The sequence below is a fragment of the Amblyomma maculatum genome, chromosome 2 (assembly GCF_055883805.1).
Source record: "Amblyomma maculatum isolate TAMU_Amacu chromosome 2, ASM5588380v1, whole genome shotgun sequence".
NCBI lineage: Eukaryota > Metazoa > Arthropoda > Arachnida > Ixodida > Ixodidae > Amblyomma > Amblyomma maculatum.
The window spans coordinates 226,116,690-226,134,268 of NC_139345.1; the positions used below are offsets into that span (position 1 = coordinate 226,116,690).

Below are 17,579 nucleotides of genomic sequence, written 5' to 3' on the forward strand. Positions count from 1 at the left end.
AGGCCAAAAAGATTCTTCTCACAAATCCCATTACTAGAACCATATCCATCATGTGGATACCAGCACACGAGTCTGTCCATGGCAACGAAGCTGCGCACCTGCTGGCCCGAGATCTCTACCGCCGGCCAGCGGTAGAACAGCCCGAATGCAAGGGAATTAAAGATTGCGCCATCACATACAATGAGATCACAGAATCTTACAAACTAGATCGAAAAGTATACCCTCCCCCAGATCTCTCTAACAATGAAGCACGCATCTGGAGGCGATTACAAGCCGATAACTACATCTGCCCTGTCTGGGTTTTCTTAACACAGACCGGGGAGGAAGAAGATTCTAAATGTAAAATTTGCGGCCAAAAAGGCATGCTAGATCATATAATATGGCAATGCGCCGATTCCCCAGGCGCCGGCATTAACGTTGATAGTAGACATAGAGTTAATACAAAAACTAGAGGGAAAGCTGCCGGTTCAGCCAATGCATTCGAGTGGTGACCGCGTGATTGCCGCCATCATCACACTGTTTAATGGTTGCCAGATAATTTTTACTTGCTAAATCGGGCACATGAAGATGGTTTGAAGCTAGCAACTTAGATCGTGGGAAGATGGCGGCGTGCAGTTAACTGGCGGCTACTGTGCTACTGTAGAGTAGGTGCTGTAAACAACGGCAGAATCGTCGCGTCTGGAGCATTTCTGGTGGTATGTTGCGTAGCGTACCTACTGTAACATCACATAGGTGTCCTGCCTCTTCCGAGTTGTTATCGTAAGGCGGGCTATCCCTGCAATTGTTACGTGCTTCGCACGCATTTAGTCTGTCGAGGACACATGCATCTCCCTTGTGCCCGGTCACCTGCAAACACGTCAGAAATTTGCTTTGGTGCAAGACGGCTACCACAGTATATTAAAAAAAAAAAAAATTCCACAGCAAGCTCTTCGTGGTCTACCCGGGATGGCAAGTGCTGCATACAGTAAATGTCAAAGGGTGCTCGTGTGTGTTTACTGTTGATTTGCCTTGTGTGCGTATTTTTTTATTTTGTTTCCTTTTATAAATGTCAAAGGCTTCTTAACTCCTGTGGATCTTGTGCATTTTTTTACCTTGTGTTTCGCATAGGATGAAGTTGACGTATTTTTTCTGGCGCGGGACGATGTCGCAATGGGATTATCTCACCACAGCATCATCTCCAGCCATTTTAACTTCAGTATACGGAGTAGCAGTTATGAGAATTCAGAAATGCGCTAAATAATATCGTCTTTATTACTGCATGTATTAGCGATGCAAAACATTACTCTAAAACAAATTTAGATGCCACTGAAACACTCGATCATTCACCTTTTAAAATTAGCATAATGTGTCCTAGCAGGCGGGGGAAATGGCGATAAGGAAGCTGAATATATTTAAAAATAAACAGGATCATAATGGTTTTTGTGCATCTCATGGCAAGACATGCACACAGCGGTAAGGCATATCACAAGTCCTTTTCGAATTATTTTAGTTATCTCATAGTGTGCTATTTCACATCCATGTAGCATTAAACGAGATCATGTAAGTATATCATAATTCATTCGTGGAATGCCATGATGCATATATGGGCCTACCAAAGCCTTGTAGGGCAGTTTTTAGCAACGTAAGACAAGTCTGAGCATACATGCCTGTCAGCTGACATAAAAAAAAAAATAATGTAAAACTAAAGATTGAGCAGGAAAAAAAAAAGATCAAGAGGGGAAAAAATCAAGCATACAAATTTAATCTAGCATAACTTGACTTGCTTGAAAGAAAACCCTAGTTGGCACAGGTATTATTATGAGCACCTATTATGAAATTTGCAAATATAAAATGTGGCACGTCTACTCTGAAGTCCCTTGATAATTTGAAAGTAGTGACACTCCTCCGCGCCGCGCTTTCCTCCTCGATTCTCCTCGCGCGGCGGCGGCGAGCGCTGCGCACGACGCGCTTTTTCTCCTTGGCGCCCGCCAACCGGCCGCAGCAGTGAGTGAAGTGCAAGCTTTTGGGCCAGGTCTGCGCTCCAGGAGTGCACAAAAGTTTTGAAAAATTGCGAGAAGAGCATTAAGAATGCCGAAAGTAATGTTCATGAATCGATTGGTTTTTTTCTTAGAACTGTTTGAATGGGGAATACTGATAAACAAAGCTTTCAGGCGAGTTCTGTGCTACAGACACTTTTTAAGTCCCATGATAAGGTTTTACTTTGTGCACTTAATCTAGTACTGCCTCCGACTTTGTGTTTGTTTTTTTAGAGCGTGGAATTTGTCACCGCGGTAAAACTTCGGGAAACGATCCAGGCTGGTGCTTTGACCTTCAAGATCATAGAAGGTCAAAGCAGGACTCAGTCTATTTCGCTACTGTCAAGCTATCTGTTTAAGCATAGTATATGTCACGTGATCAACCATGAGATTGGATTATTGGTTAATTGTACATGTATTTTGATCAATTATTGGGCCAAATTAATTGATATTTAGTAAATTGCGATTAAAATCTAAATTTTAGCTGCAACATCGAACGTTGTGCCATTGGAAAGCTTAGGCCAAGTGTAATGGCACTGTGCTAGTTAGCTATCCGCAGTAATCTGCGTTAATTAGTTAATTTTGTATAAAACCAAATTTTGAGCTGTTCCTTGCCGCTTCGAGGCAAGGAACAGGTTTGCCACGGCTGTCTTGATATGATGCTGATGTAGGAATTATGAGTACGCGGCCCCTCACTGACTTCGCGTGTGGTTAAAAGACGGCAGGGTACACTGGGAGAAGTGGTGGGCCCTATTGCCGACACACTGAAGTTCTGGGGCAAGCATGCTGTGGCCTCATGCGCTATGTAAAAGAGCGTAATTTCATTGAACGCAACAATCAAATAAAAAAAACGGGGCACATAAGTCTTCAACGTGCGGAAATCAGAAAGCATATAACTGCCAATTCATTAACTATCGCTATCCTATCTATCACTATATCTACTAATGCCGTCAAGTGACCTATCATAACTGTCACTATTCGCAACGAACACTATCGCCTCACTATCTGGGCCTATTACTATCATTTACTATTAATATCCGTAACAGTCACCATCATTAGCTATCACTATTCATAACCATCACTATTTAATCTGATGCCGTCCCATGACCCATTGATATACTTCCATTTTCATTGACTTACGTTGTCAGTCATATCTCTATTATCTCATAATATCTGACGAGACATTGACTTTTAATTCTTATACTTGTTTTTTCATAAATGGAGGTGGGAAAAGAGCAAGCCACTGACATAACTGACTACTATCAGAGCGAGGTTCATGTCTCTGTCGAGGAGGCTTCCTTTACTTCAGGATAGGTCGGTGAGAGAAAATTGATGGAACTGCGTTGGGCCTCAGTTTTTTTTTTTCGAGTTCGTGTAATATTGGCGACTCAAACTGGTCTTCAGTGAAATGTAGCTAGAACATAGAGCGATGAGTTAATCACTCAGGCTAGGTGAAAAAAAAAAAATCTTGCATACAATTGAAATGAGTAATATGTTACAGTGCAAAGAATTGTTGCTCGCAAAATGTTCCCCTATTTTTACATCATAACTATAATCATTATTGATTGTTTCGTAAATACAGAAAACTGATGCAATGATTCCGGCTGATTTGACATCGATGGGAAAACGTTTCTCGCAGTAAATGAATACGCGGAATCGCGGTTTTAGAGCTCCAGCTTTCAAAGCGAAGTTAAAGGGGCCCACAAACACCTCCCGAGCACTCCTCACAAACTATCTCAGTCGCTAGGTCATGCTGCAATACACATTTGAACGCAATAATACACGTCTACGCGCAGTGCAGGTCCCACAATCCCATTCGAAAGTTGGCGCGTTCTTTCCTTCGACTTTTGCCAGTCCTCCTCCTCCTCTGTGCAACGCTGCTACGTGCATGCATTTTCGAATGACTATTGGTCTGCTTCTTTGCGACGTCACACAGCCATTAAACTATCGCTTATGCCAGAAAAATCGAAGTACGCTTAACTTTTAATTATCAGGAAAGGAAATTAGGATGTTTTGTAGACAAAAACATTTTTTCAAAGCTATTTTTTTCCTGCACTTCCGGTCTCGCGCGCGCACGCGCGCATCTTTGCCCTTCGCGCAGGCACCACTGCAATCGCGGCGCGGTCGCGAGCGGCGATCTCGTTTCAGTTCCTTGCAGTGTACTTGCGGGGCACTTTCCGCCTGTGAATGTTCTCGTTTCTTGTGTCGCCCATGCGAAATGAACTTCGAAGTCGGCTTACAGGTTTACAACATTAAGTCGGTGCTTTAAATGTCGGGCCCCAATCCACTGCGCCTTACGTAGTGCAGCAAAATTTCGGAGGCAACCGCTGCTCCGTTCCTGTGTCCACCAAACCAAAATACGCACCTCGGATCAAGTCAAGGCGACAACATACGCTGGTAAGTAATGTGTTTACTAGCTTGAACATAGCGCACAGATAAGCGACGGTTTCACAGGTGCAATGAGTTAGTCATTGTTGTGATGCATCATTACTGTGGCGGCTATTAAAATCCTACCGTCTTAACCATTGACTTGATTGCGTGAAACTACTCACGGATGTTGCATTTTGTCTCGTAGTAAGTTTGTAGGTTATAAACTTTTGCCTTATAGCAAATTAGCTAAGACAACTGTACCTACCTGGCTTGGCCGTGCGGGATGCGCGAACCCGTGGTATCATGTGCCGGCGTTGGCAGCTTTCGGCCCCCGATACTGGCGCAGATTGCGGGTTCGCATTGTACGCAGCAGCAGCGAATTAAGCACCCTTACCTAACTAACTGCGAGCAAATAAAAGTTACCGCAATATCAAAGCTCCGTGTGCAGTTTCACCACAAACTACTGAGCGGTTAGGCCGGTGAGATACAAGACGCCGCGGTAAACACATATTAGCATTCGCACGCTGTATCTGCCCCTTGCAAGGTTTCACATGACGTGCAGTGATGAGGAGGCACCGAAGAAACAAAGAAAACAACTTTATTTCGAGAGAAGGCCTACAGAATTTCTCTAGATAAGTCCTAGAGCATATTCCATTATATCCTGAGGGTAAACAATTGACGTTATTAAACAAAAAAAAAAAGAAACTTCTCTCCGCAGCGAAGCGTTGTGCATTCTTAGTCGCTCAGCAGTATAAATTATCGCTAAGAACACAGTATTATATCGCCCACATAATAATAATAAGCGCAATTACACTGTTGTCTTGTAAACTGTGGACCTTAACGGATGCGGAACAGCGAGCCTGTGAAAAGAGAGATGAGACATGGTCACTTGTGAAGTAGGCTCACTTTAATTACTTCCAGCTTGACCTCAAGAAGCTGAACAACTCTGATCGGCATAATTATTCGCTATCTAGCTTTACACACACCCTGAACCCACAGTTGCTCTGTCTTTCCTACTTTTTGTTTCAAGTGGCAGCTTTGATGCAATACTTGAAGGGCCTGCGAGCGGTCGCACACCATGTGGAGTTGCCGCGATAAGCAAACAGCAAGATGCTTTGTGTGCACGTTTGCTTGGCTGCAGCCAGAAGCGAAACACAGAGACATGGGTACAAGACTGCACTCACTACGACAAAAAAAGTCATATGAAACTGCGCTCCAGTTATTGCTAGTCGCAGCAAACATATTGAAACAATTGTTTTGGCTCCAGCGGACAATGCTGTGCCTCGCTGATGCCAGTTTGTTGAGCATTTGGGTTAAGTATACTGACAGTTGTGCTGTGCAATTGAATAGTCATGATGAAGCACAAATATGTGCCTGTGTGCAGCAATTACTTCTTTTGACGGTCGTTCATAGGCATCAGTCATAAGGTGGCGCTCTGAAGCTATGCTTGCAGCTGTGTCTCTGTGTGAAGAGCCCTGAGACCATTTTTCCGCATCACGGAGGAGCCTCTGGACGTACGCTGCGCGAAATAACCATCGTGATTACAACAGTTCACTTAGTTTTTTGTGTAATAATATAAGTAAAACGAAGTTTTAACTTACAAAAAGTATGCTCCATTTTCACTGAAGCGGCACTGAAATGTCCTTTTCTTGATTTTGCCATTTTCACTTTCCAGCCGTCCTCTCCTTTCTTTTTCTGTGCCTGGAGCTTAGAAAAAATTTCATTGAAGTGAATAACAGCCAGATGTGACCTAAAATAAGGCAAATATGAATGAATTTCTCATACTTTGGAAAAAAAAATGTGTTTCTTGTTGCCTACTAGCAAAATTATACCAAGTAGAGGCTACTATAAGAAACCATTATGCATTATATTCACATCACTGCAGCAGAGATTGCTTCTGTTTTAGCTTCTATATCCAGCGCCATTATATCAAATTAAAAATGTGATGCAATGATCTTCAAGCAGCAAAATGAATGTATGACATGGGCTATACAACTTCATATCGTGGATCACCCGTGTTCTCCCTGCTGTGGTATTCTAGCGATCATCATTAGTCCAAGTGATCAAGTGAACCTTGAGCATTTTTTCAGTTTCAATACATTAGCTTCGGGACATTCGAGATGGTTCTAGAGGGGTCGGAAACTTGCGCTGATAACTTCCAGTTCTTTAAAAACTACCTTTGTCTTGGGACTGCACTAAGATGAGGAGCACAAAAGAGAGACAAGGTGTTTTTCCAGCCAGCCCTCCATGCTCGCCCTCAACTTTGTGTCATTGCAGTGTCTCAGCTCATGTCATTTCTGTCTGTATGTATTCCTGGTGCACTGTTCTTTATCTCATCCCATCTGCCTATTCTAATATAACAGCAATGACTTTCAATGAGGACCCTTGGTGGCCTGTGCAGTACGTCTATAGCCTCCTGTCTCACTTTTTCCATGGAACGGGATTACAGAATGGCTAGTGCTACCATTCTACCAAATATGTTTTTACCATATTATATGAAGCATCCTTGAACGTCAGAAGTGTGCACTGCAGTCTCCTCCAAATGTATGATAACTACCTTTGACATGGAAGTGTTCCAAGTTTCGAAAAGAAAGACACAAGATAAGTTCAGCTAATTTTACAGCAGTGTATTTACTATCAGGATGGAAGGATTGTGGCAGCTGGCTCATAAGGTGCATTGAGGGCCTACTTTATGCAGAAGTTGGGATTGAGTTACGTGGTGGGCACTTTTTTTTGGCAGATGTCAGGGTCGACTCCTGTGAATCGCAATTGTAGGGTCTCGTTTTACCTGGCCTGATAACATGAGAGCTCCAGATCAAGCACTGCACTAAGGAGACTGAAGTCAAGCCCAACTTCCATAAAAAGAAGGCGCCAAATGCGTCCAGTAACACAGCAGCTTCCCCCCTCCTCATATTAAAAAAAAAAAAAAACCTTTGAACTTTTTTTTTTCTGTAAACCTCAGCACTAGACCACGAGAATGACTGTTTTGAGGTGCTTGAAATTGGTCACAAAGCAATTTTTCAGCCCTCCAGGGCTATTCCATAGCATGAACTAAAAGCAATCTGCTTAGTTGCAAGTTCCAATGGGCTGCTTAGCAAGTTGAATCAAAAGGAGCAAAAGGAAATGGAGCAAATTATATGAACTTCTGGTTTTCTTTTTCGCACTGTGTTCTATTTCCTATGGTCTCTGTTCCTTTTATAATGACAATATTATGTACATACATTAAAAGCTTCATGCAAGGACTTATTGTTTGCACATGCCATGCAGAAAAGTTCGACTACATAGTCACACTGGAGGGAAAAATAATGTCTTAGTCTTCTCTTTCATTCAACAAACCTTACTTGCATCCCACCATCCGAGTATGCAATTGATTTGGGAGCAAACTTGATGACAAAGTTGTGAAAAGATTCAAGGGAAGATGTTTGGGCTTTGGGAGACAGTTGTCGAGTGTCAATCAAAAACTGGGAGTTCTTCAGAATGGAATTCAGCTTCTTGAAAGCACATGAATCTGTTAAAAATATCTACATAAAAATATATATATATATATATATATATATATATATATATATATATAAATATTTGGCTGATGAGTTGCAGTGTTGGTGTGTGTTCTAGTCAATCGTAGATGCTGAACCTGCTTACAGCTGCTGCATTGCAGCTGAAAACAGTTTTAGCATCATATTCTTAAAAACACCCCAGGTCTTGTACTACTATATTACGGTGAAAAGAAATCTAAGAGATGTTGTCGAGCAAACGTGCTACACTTTGTCTTCTTTAAAATTGTCAGTATAGGACAGTATGGAAAATCCCATTGTATTTGTGTTCCATACTAGCATGTATAACCAAGCTGCCTCAGTATTAAAATATCTTTCAGTCTCAGCACTCACATTTACATTATTTTGTTTCTTCACTTCATTAGGGGTTTCTTTCGCAGCTATGTCATATGTGAACTTCCTGTTATGTGTGAATGTATACAAAGTTTTTTCCGTGAAGTTCTATTTGCATTACCTATCACTTAAATTTATCATTGGTTGACAAATGCCACAAGTGTGAGCCGTGCACCTTCCAAACAACTTCAAAGTGAAAACTTTACAAAAAAAAAACTATACAAAACAGATTACCTCTGCTCATCCATTGCCTGTTTGCAAGGAGCTAATGCAGGCATTTGCTGTATGGTCTATCATGGCCATCACGCTTATCGCATATGTGGTTCAACAGGCTGCTACATGCTGATGATCAGGTCACCATTACCCTGGCCCAGGGCAGCAACATAGACTTGTGATTGTCTGGATCCATGGTTCTGTTGCTTCACAGCCCTTTGACCTCCTCACAGCTTCCAACTTCTTAAATGCAGTATAGAATATTGTTATTACCATGTATTCGCCCTAATTATTAAAGCAAGCAACTGCATGCATCTTTAGTAATGCACCAAGCATCACAGTAGTGCTGTATGGGCGATTTGCTGCTCTTGCAATATGTCCAGATAGCTGGGTGGTGGTCTGTAGATAGATGAAATTAAAAACTCATCACATAATAATATATGTCAGCAAATGTACCTCTTCACCAATGGTTTGCAACCATAAAACATTTCGTAATTCAATTGTTTGTATTATATAATGATTAATTTGATTCTTTTTATGTATATACATGCAAGCAACACTTGCCAAGGGCACTCTTGGTGAGGCTGAAAATAATTTCTCCTAATAATATGCAGAAATTGTCGCCTTTTGTTAAAGACTGCACTGAGACTCGTTAAGTTGAGGCCAGGCCCCATGCTCGCACTATTGGGCGCTGCAGCTGACTTCACACAGTTTATATGAATTGCAGCTTGCCAATTTTCATATCGCAGCATTGCCTTACCTCTCCTATTCTTACCTGTTCCCATTGTAGAATATGGTCAGTCTGAATGATAACAACGTTGTACGTGCAGTACTTGGCGCTGTAGCCCGGGGAGTCGCAACGCCCATCTCCTGCGAGGTCCACTTCCATTCCATCCAGCTGGCTGATGATCTGCACCCGCTGTTCCTGGAAAAGCTGGGACAAAAATAAATGTGCATTTGTGAGCCACTTGTAACATTGTGCCGAACTGTGTCACTCGATCGTTGCACTACTGCATGCGCGCGCTGTTTTTTCTTTTTTTATTACGCAAGCTTGCCATAAGGCATATTATAAGAACCCGTGCAAATTATTTTCCGTTAGGAACCGCAGAAGGCTCTTGCTCTTATTGCTGTCGGTGAGCCATTTGGAGAAGTCCTCTTCCCTTGTTGCGGTTAATCCCCCCCCCCCCTTTCCGCAGGAAAAATCTAGTTGTGTATAACTCCTGTCTATGCTCCTGTCAAAACCAACTCTTACACAATTCCGATCGGCAGCTGATCGCTTAGGGATAAAGAGGCACAACTTTGAGCGACTAAGCCAGTTCACGCGAGTGATAACGTTTCATTCGCGACCCCCCCCCCCCCCCCCCCCCCTCCTGCTGAAGGGTAAAGCCTCTTGGCACTTTTTTTTTTTCTGTTTCCATCTCTTCATTCCTGACTTTCTTCTCTTTCTTCTTATCAACACCCATCTCGGTTTTCACGTGTTTCTAATTCCTGGCCGCCTCGGTTGGTAAACTTAGACGCGGCTCCATCCGCGCGACATTTCAGGGTGCGCTCTGTACAAACACCACACGACGTTAAAAAAAAGAAAAAGAAAAGCTACAGGGCGGGAGTCATGCTGCGATAATAATCGGGCACCTAACAGAGTTTACTTCCTGTCGGCGCGCGTGTTCGCCGTTGCAGTCAGCTGACGCCGAACCGCGGCTGACAAACTACACCACAGCGCACAACTACGCAGTCCCCTTCTCCTCATCCCCTTCCTTTTTTTTTTCTTTACAATCGATCGTTGTCTTTCACGAAGGGGCATCATATAGTCAAAAGCAAGAGGAACCTAAACACGGAGGTTTCAAGGTTCGGGCAAGGTGCACGAGAGAGTTTCCCTCCGCAACGCCCGGAAGACCGCTCTCTGCGATCTCGATTCTGAATTTCGAGTCTTTCGCTAACATCTCATGCCCTTGCTGCGGTACGGATATTATGGACCCCGAGCTTGAAAAGCGACTTCGGCGAATGAGTACCGAGATAGGACTCGACCCCCAAAAGTACACGCCGTTGAAGAATCCGCTGCTGAACCCCGACGATGATAGTATACGGCTTATATGGGTGCATTGGTGCGTGGGGTCGACTAGCATAACATTAAAAAATAATAAAATCCCATCGTAAGCTCGCCACTGGTTTATTTTGAGCAGTGTAGTTCACAGCGATCATGACAAATCTTGCTATATGCATGCCACAACGCCGAGGAAGATCGCCTGAGTTAAAAAAAAAAAATCCACTCTGTACTGTGATAACGCTTCTAAAGCTAATATTATCACAATCTTTTCATTTTACACTTACCGGCAGGGTTGGAAGAAACAGCGTTGGTACCGCTCCTTCACGCAGACTCAGTCTTTTTGGGATCCCCAAATCGCGAACCACATATCCGGGTAAAGCAAACGTAGATAAACGCTGTCCTCACCGATGCTGGCTATCCGATGATCTGTAGCCACTGTTTCCGGAGGTTGGCTTTTTGAAGCACTTGATGCAGAATGTTTTTCCTGCCGTCACTACCAATACCTTCGCAGCCAGGGACTGCACACTGTAACAACCTCCCGCTCGTGTCCCGTCAACAACAATTCAGCGCTTCGATAACTGCCTTCGCGAACTCAAGAGAGTGACCAGTCTAGCCCAGAACTGTTCTGCACCCGTCGCGCACACGACGTAACACAAAATCGAAGGTGAGGTCAACGCCAGGGATGTATAGCGTGGCAACAAAACTTGCGAGTTCTTGCCGAAGGGCGATGACGATGAAGCAGACGACAAGAGGCCCCCGGCGGCGCGTCGGCAAGCAAGCGCGACAAAACGGAAGTTGCGGCGTGTGGCGCTAAGCAAAAAAAGTAAAAGCGCAGATGCGTCAGTTGTGACGTGTCAGTGGGCGAGGCCTTGGAGGAGGGCCAGCCTTTGCGCGCGCTAAAAAGTTGAAAAGAGGAGGAAAGCCGCGAAGGCGCAGATATTCAAAATTTGATTGCAAATAACTCTGCTTCCAAATGCCGCATTTAAAAAATTTTTGCGGGAAGGTTACCTTACATCGACATTCTTTCACATACTAGGCATAGGGAAACTGTATCGCTAAGGCTGTTTTGGGCCCCTTTAACCTGCCAACGCCTAGTAGTCATGGTCAAAGTGAAGCGTATGTGATCATATGAACACCTCCTGCACTTTGGCCATGTCCCTAATAAAACGAACGTATACTTTTTAACCCACTCGTGCGTCGAAGCATGGCAAGACATTCAAGAATTGAAGAAAAAAAATGCCGTACGACCTAACTAGTGCAGATTACCCGCAATACCTCGGGTTTACTTGTCAAAGAGTTCTTCAGAGCCAGCATTCATTGCTCCTGAGTAACCGACGCACACTACAAGTACAAGCTGGAAAGACTAGCTCCTCTACAAGCCCCAATTTTGATTTTTAGTGAAGGAGGCCAGGAATCCTAGCATAATCGCGACAAATGCAATCGAGACTGTACTTTTCCAGTTATCACTGACAGCAAAAGGCAGATTACAGTGCCGTATTTCTGACTACAGAAGTCGACAGCGTGTGAAATGATGGAGCCTTGGAGCCTCGCAGAATATTCAGCATGCTGCAGAGGACAACCTTATTTTTATACAATGAACATGTTGCCGCCGCAAAAATATTGAGGAGCAAGCAGGAATAGAAAACGCAGCGTCAGGTGACGAGTTATTACGGGGAGTGAGAAAGGCGCATTACGTCGCAAACAACCCTGTTCTAGGAATAAACTAAGTAGCGGTGGAGGGAGTCCAAGGCGAAGTCGGATGGTCCTCTTTCCCAGCGAGAGAGGCGGCGGCCAAAGCAAAATATGAGGACCGACTGATGCGCCTCCCGACAAGTAACCTGGCACATCAGACGCTAATCCACCTGGTGTATGCTGGAATAGCAACGAAGTGGACAAGGCGGATAGCGAGGCTGCAGAGACGGTACCATCTGCCAACAGTATGCCTCTCGGATGTACCGGCGGTGAGCCAGGGTTGTTTTCCCGTTCCTTGCGCTGTTTTATTTCATCATCATGGGAAGAAGGTGAAGGAAGCTGAGACAGCTGAGTGGATGCGCAGGGCAAAGGAGAAGTCATCCCTGGCATTGTACAGCGCGCAGAAGACAGGGATTAGCCCAGAACCATTTTATGACAACTCCGTGGGGAGCGGGCTACTGGCTGGAGCCAGGTGTGGAGCCTTGAGGACGCGGCAGTGGCGATCTAGGTTCATTAGCAATGATGATGATGATGAGTTATTGACTCTACCCTTCGTATCGGGCGGGCACCATGTTGACGCCGCAGTCGTAAAAAAAATTCATAAACAATACAAAGTACCGTAGACACAACACCACACTTAACTCATACACACACACACATACACAAAAAAAATTTAAAAATTACGGCTTGCGTATTGCTGTCCACCACTCCGTGAGTCTCCTTTTGGACGCCTGCACAAAGGGAGTTCTGTTCGCGCCACTCTCGCCACCACCCGGAGGACAGTCCGGCGGGTCAAAATCGAGCGATGGATGGATGGATGGATGGATGGATGGATGGATGGATGGATGGATGGATGGATGGATGGATGGATGGATGGATGGATGGATGGATGGATGGATGGATGGATGGATGGATGGATGGATGGATAAGGCTGAACCCTTTGAATCGGGTGGCGACGCCACAGGCCGCCTAGCCGTGAATAGTAATATATAGTGTGGACCTATTCTTGCCTTCCTTTCAGCCACCAACCAGCTAACCTTCGTTTGGTTATTTCTACCCTTTTAAAGTCTATTTTCCCTTCATTATCCTTAAACCCCAATGCTTTGGCTAAATCTGGCCCATTGCCTTGAACTATAGGGCGGAGCCCTTTACAGGAAATTATTAAGTGTTCAGGCGTTTCCTCATCCTCCCCACACACCCTGCACAGCGTGTCTATCTCTTGGTACTTGACTCGGTACGTCTTAGTCCGCAATACTCCTGTCCTAGCCTCGAACAACAATGGGCTGCTCCTAGAATTATCGTAAATGTTTTCTTTGGCTATTTCCTGCTTGAACGTTCGGTACATTTCTAATGCTGATTTAGTCTCCATCCCTGTTTTCCACAGACCCCTCTCTGTTTCCTTAACCTTTTTCTTAATTGATAATTCCTGGCTGGTCCCCCTACTGCTGTCCAAATATTTGCTTGCCAATTTTCTTGTCCGCCTTCTCCATCTTGTGTCAACATTCCTCATGTAGAGGTAGCTGAAGACTTTCCTAGCCCACCGCTTTTCTCCCATTTTTCTCAATCGTTGCTCAAACGCTATCTTGCTGCCAGCTTCCCTGCTCTCAAAAGAAGACCATCCCAGGTCACCCTGCACACCTTGGTTTGGCGTATTCCCATGAGCTCCCAAAGCAAGCCTACCCACCCCGCGCTGTTTAATTTCCAACCGTGCTCGGACCTCTGATCTCATACACAGGACTGCGTTGGCAAAAGTCAGACTAGGAACCATCACCCCTTTCCAAATCCCTCGCACCACTTCATACCTATTGTAATTCCAAAGCGCCCTGTTTTTCATGACGGCTGCGTTTCTACTTCCCTTAGCTGCCACATATTTTTCATGCTCCGTTAGGTATTCAGCTCCAGTATTTATCCACACCCCAAGATACTTGTACTTATCCACTACTTCCAGCATGTCCTCCTGTATCCTATGTTCGCCGGCCTCATTATCATTAAAAATCATGACTGCCGATTTTACCTTGCTAAACTGCAGACCTAACTTATCTCCCTCTGTACCGCAGATATCCATCAACTCCTGCAAATCTACCCTGTTGTCAGCCATCAGTACTATATCATCTGCATACATTAGTCCTGGTAATGACTGTGGGATAAATTCTCCTTGCTTGAATAAAGAAAGGTTGAAGCCGAGTCCACTCCCCTCTAGTTTAGCCTCTAATCCTTGCAGGTACAGCATGAACAACAAAGGTGACAGGGGACATCCTTGTCTAAGCCCCTTCTTTATCTCTACAGGCTTCGACACCTTTTTTCCCATTTTATTAGCACTTGGTTATCCTTATAAATATCTTTTAAAAGATTAGTTACTCCGCTTTCCACACCTAACACATCCAGAATACTCCATAAGGCTTCTTGAAGTACACTGTCATAGGCTCCTTTGATATCTAGAAAAGCTAGCCATAGGGGTCTGTGTTCCTTTTCTGCTACCTCGATACACTGTGTCAATGAGAACAGATTGCCCTCTAACCTCCTTTGTTTCCGGAAGCCATTCTGCAGCTCTCCCAGCACCCCCTTGCTCTCTACCCATGCCTGCAGTCTGTCCTTTATAATCTGCATCACCACCCTGTAGACCACTGATGTTACTGTTATGGGACGGTAGTTGCCTATGTCAGCTTTGTCCCCCTTTCCCTTATATATCATGCTCATTCTACTTAGTCTCCATTCATCAGGAACTTTGCCATCCATTAACATTTTGCTCACCACCTCTCTTAACGTTTCCTTAGACTTTGGGCCCAACATCTTTAATAACCTAACAGGAATACCATCTGGGCCTGCTGATGTGCTACTTGGTACTCTCTTCTCAGCCCTTTCCCACTCTCTTTGTCCAATTGGAACAATTGCACTAACCGGTCTATCGTCCTCTACTAAGGCACCTACTACATTTCTTTGTTCTTTAAACTTTTCTGACATCGTTAGTCGTGTATGCTCTATTGCCTTTTCCCCTTCTGGCCGAATACCTTGATCTGTAACAATAGACCTCTGCTCTAGGCTAGTCTTATTACTCAGGGAATTCAAGTGTTGCCAGAATTTCTTAGCTGCATTTTTATCCCTTTTGTTTACTTCTGACAGCCACTGGGAACCTTGTCTTCTAATTTTCTCATTGATTAAGTAGGATGCCTCCCTTCTACATTTTATGTATTTATCCCATTTTCTCTCAACGTCTGCTTCTGGGTCTCCCCTATGCTTAGAATATCTGTGTTCCCTGGAGGCTTCCTGGCGTTTCTCTATGGCCTTCTTCACCTCCCCATCCCACCAGCTCTTTGGTTTTCGTCTTGTCCTTTTTTTCCTGACTCGCACCTTAGCCAACTCTAGCCCAAACAGTCCCATTAACTTTGTGTATGTCCACTCTGCTTTCTTATCCTTAGAGATTACTGCTTCAATTTGGGTGCTTGCTGTTTCTATTTGCTGCTCCGTGTAAAAGATCCCATCTGGCTGGTCATCATGTTTCATTCCTGAATTAGTTTTTATTCCAAAACTCATCTTGATACGTTTATGATCACTGCCTAGACTCCTGGCACCATGTTCATCTATGTTCATGACCCTTAGCCTATCGTACATCCTGTGTGACATTATCGCATAATCTATTGTCGAATGCAGACTCCCTACCTCCCACGTTATGACCCCGTCACACTTCTCAGTACTGTTACAGACAACTAAGTCGTGTCTTTCACACATATCCAGCAGCATGGTACCTGTAGAGTCAGTGTATCCATCTATATCTTCTATATGAGCATTCATGTCCCCTACTATAATTATTTCGCATCCTTTTCCTAGCTCATTAATGTCACCTGCTATACATTCTACCATTTTTTTGTTTTCCTCTTTGGCAGTTGCTCCTGTCCACAGGTATACAAAGCCAAGGAGTGTTTGCTCCCCTGCCACTTTTCCTTTTAGCCATAAATGTTCCTTACATTCCTGTTTGACTCTTTGCCAATTTGTACTTTTATGGATGAATGCCCCAATTCCCCCTCCCTTTCTGCTGCCCTCTGTTCTGTTGCAGTATTCCCATGCATAATCAGGGTTACAGGGTGGTTGCTCCATGTCCCGAAGATGCGTCTCCACAAATCCATAAACCATTAACTTCTCCTGCCTAAGCTGCTCTTCTATTTCCTCCCATTTTAGCCTATTCCTGCCTCCTTGCATGTTAATATACCCTATGTCTGAATTAATTTGGCTCTTGCACTTATGCCTGTTGCTTCTCCTATGGCTTCTATGTTTCCCTAGTCTATGTTCGTCCTCTGGGTCGCCTTTGTTTAAACTGGTGGCTTCAGGGCCCTGGGCCCTCCTAAAAAAGCTGTTGCCTGGCGGCCTATCCTACCGGTGGCCCGGCTGTAGTGGATGCCTTCTCGTGCAAACGGGTGGAGGCCGGCCTCGTACACATCCCTGTTAACCTCCATTGTGGTGTACCCAAGTCGTCGGCTTAGGCTCCTAATGACCCGGTTGGCTTCGACTACTCTCCCCTCTGTTCTGCTGGACTGCCCTTCTACTTCCGGGATTGTGCATACAGTCACGTGTACTTTCTCAGAGGCCTCCTTTATGTTATTTATACCTACTTCTAACTGCCTCCCGAGATTCCGGCTCGTCCCCTTCAAGACATCATTGAGTCCAGCATGGATGATGACCAGGGCTTCTACATCCCTGTTGTTCCCTACCACCTCCTGGGCTTTGGTCATCGCTTCAACCATACCTTTCCCCGATTGGGTCTCCACCTTCAAACGCCTGTCACCCTTCACTGTTGCTAGGACAGCTTCCTCAAACCTTGCTACATTTGAGTCCCCCACCACCAGAACTCTCCTACGATCCAGCCTTTCATCTCCAGCTTGCGCTAACTGCCGCCCGGTTCGCTCTCGTTGGTTCTCCTGTCGTAGCGGCGTTTCACCTTTCTCGCGCGATTCCGGGCTTGTCGCTAGCACTCCCGCGAACTGTTTTGCTACTTCGCTGTAGCATCGTGTAGCCGCCTCTTGCGACTCCACCGCCACCGGGTGATCTTCTCTGCCCGCCTCCTTTCCATCTCCGTCATCATGAGGGGTCTTAACGCTGGTCTCATCCACCCCCTGACTTTGCTCCGACCCGGGGTCTTTCGCTGTCCACGCCATAAGCGCCTTCACCTGACCTTCCAGCTCGGCTCGCTTTTGTTGTTCTTCCCTGAGCTGAGACCCTATCTCCTCTAGCTAGTCGGTCTTTGCCCCTTCCATCCTAACGAGCTCTACTGCCTGTGCCTCCAGAGCCATCCTTTTCTCCCTCTCAACCTTCAGGTCCCTCCCGAGCTCCTGAATCTTTACGGCCCATTCACCCTCCAGCCTCAGA

At 44.9% G+C, this 17,579-nt stretch overlaps 1 protein-coding gene across 1 annotated transcript; it reads right to left on the reverse strand.

Moving 5' to 3' along the window:
• Positions 1-16,525: 16,525 nt before the first annotated feature.
• Positions 16,526-17,368, reverse strand: LOC146201429 (uncharacterized). Its single transcript, XM_084592529.1, has one exon. It carries the CDS (start codon positions 17,366-17,368, stop codon positions 16,526-16,528), a length of 843 nt encoding a protein of 280 aa, XP_084448655.1.
• Positions 17,369-17,579: the final 211 nt, after the last annotated feature.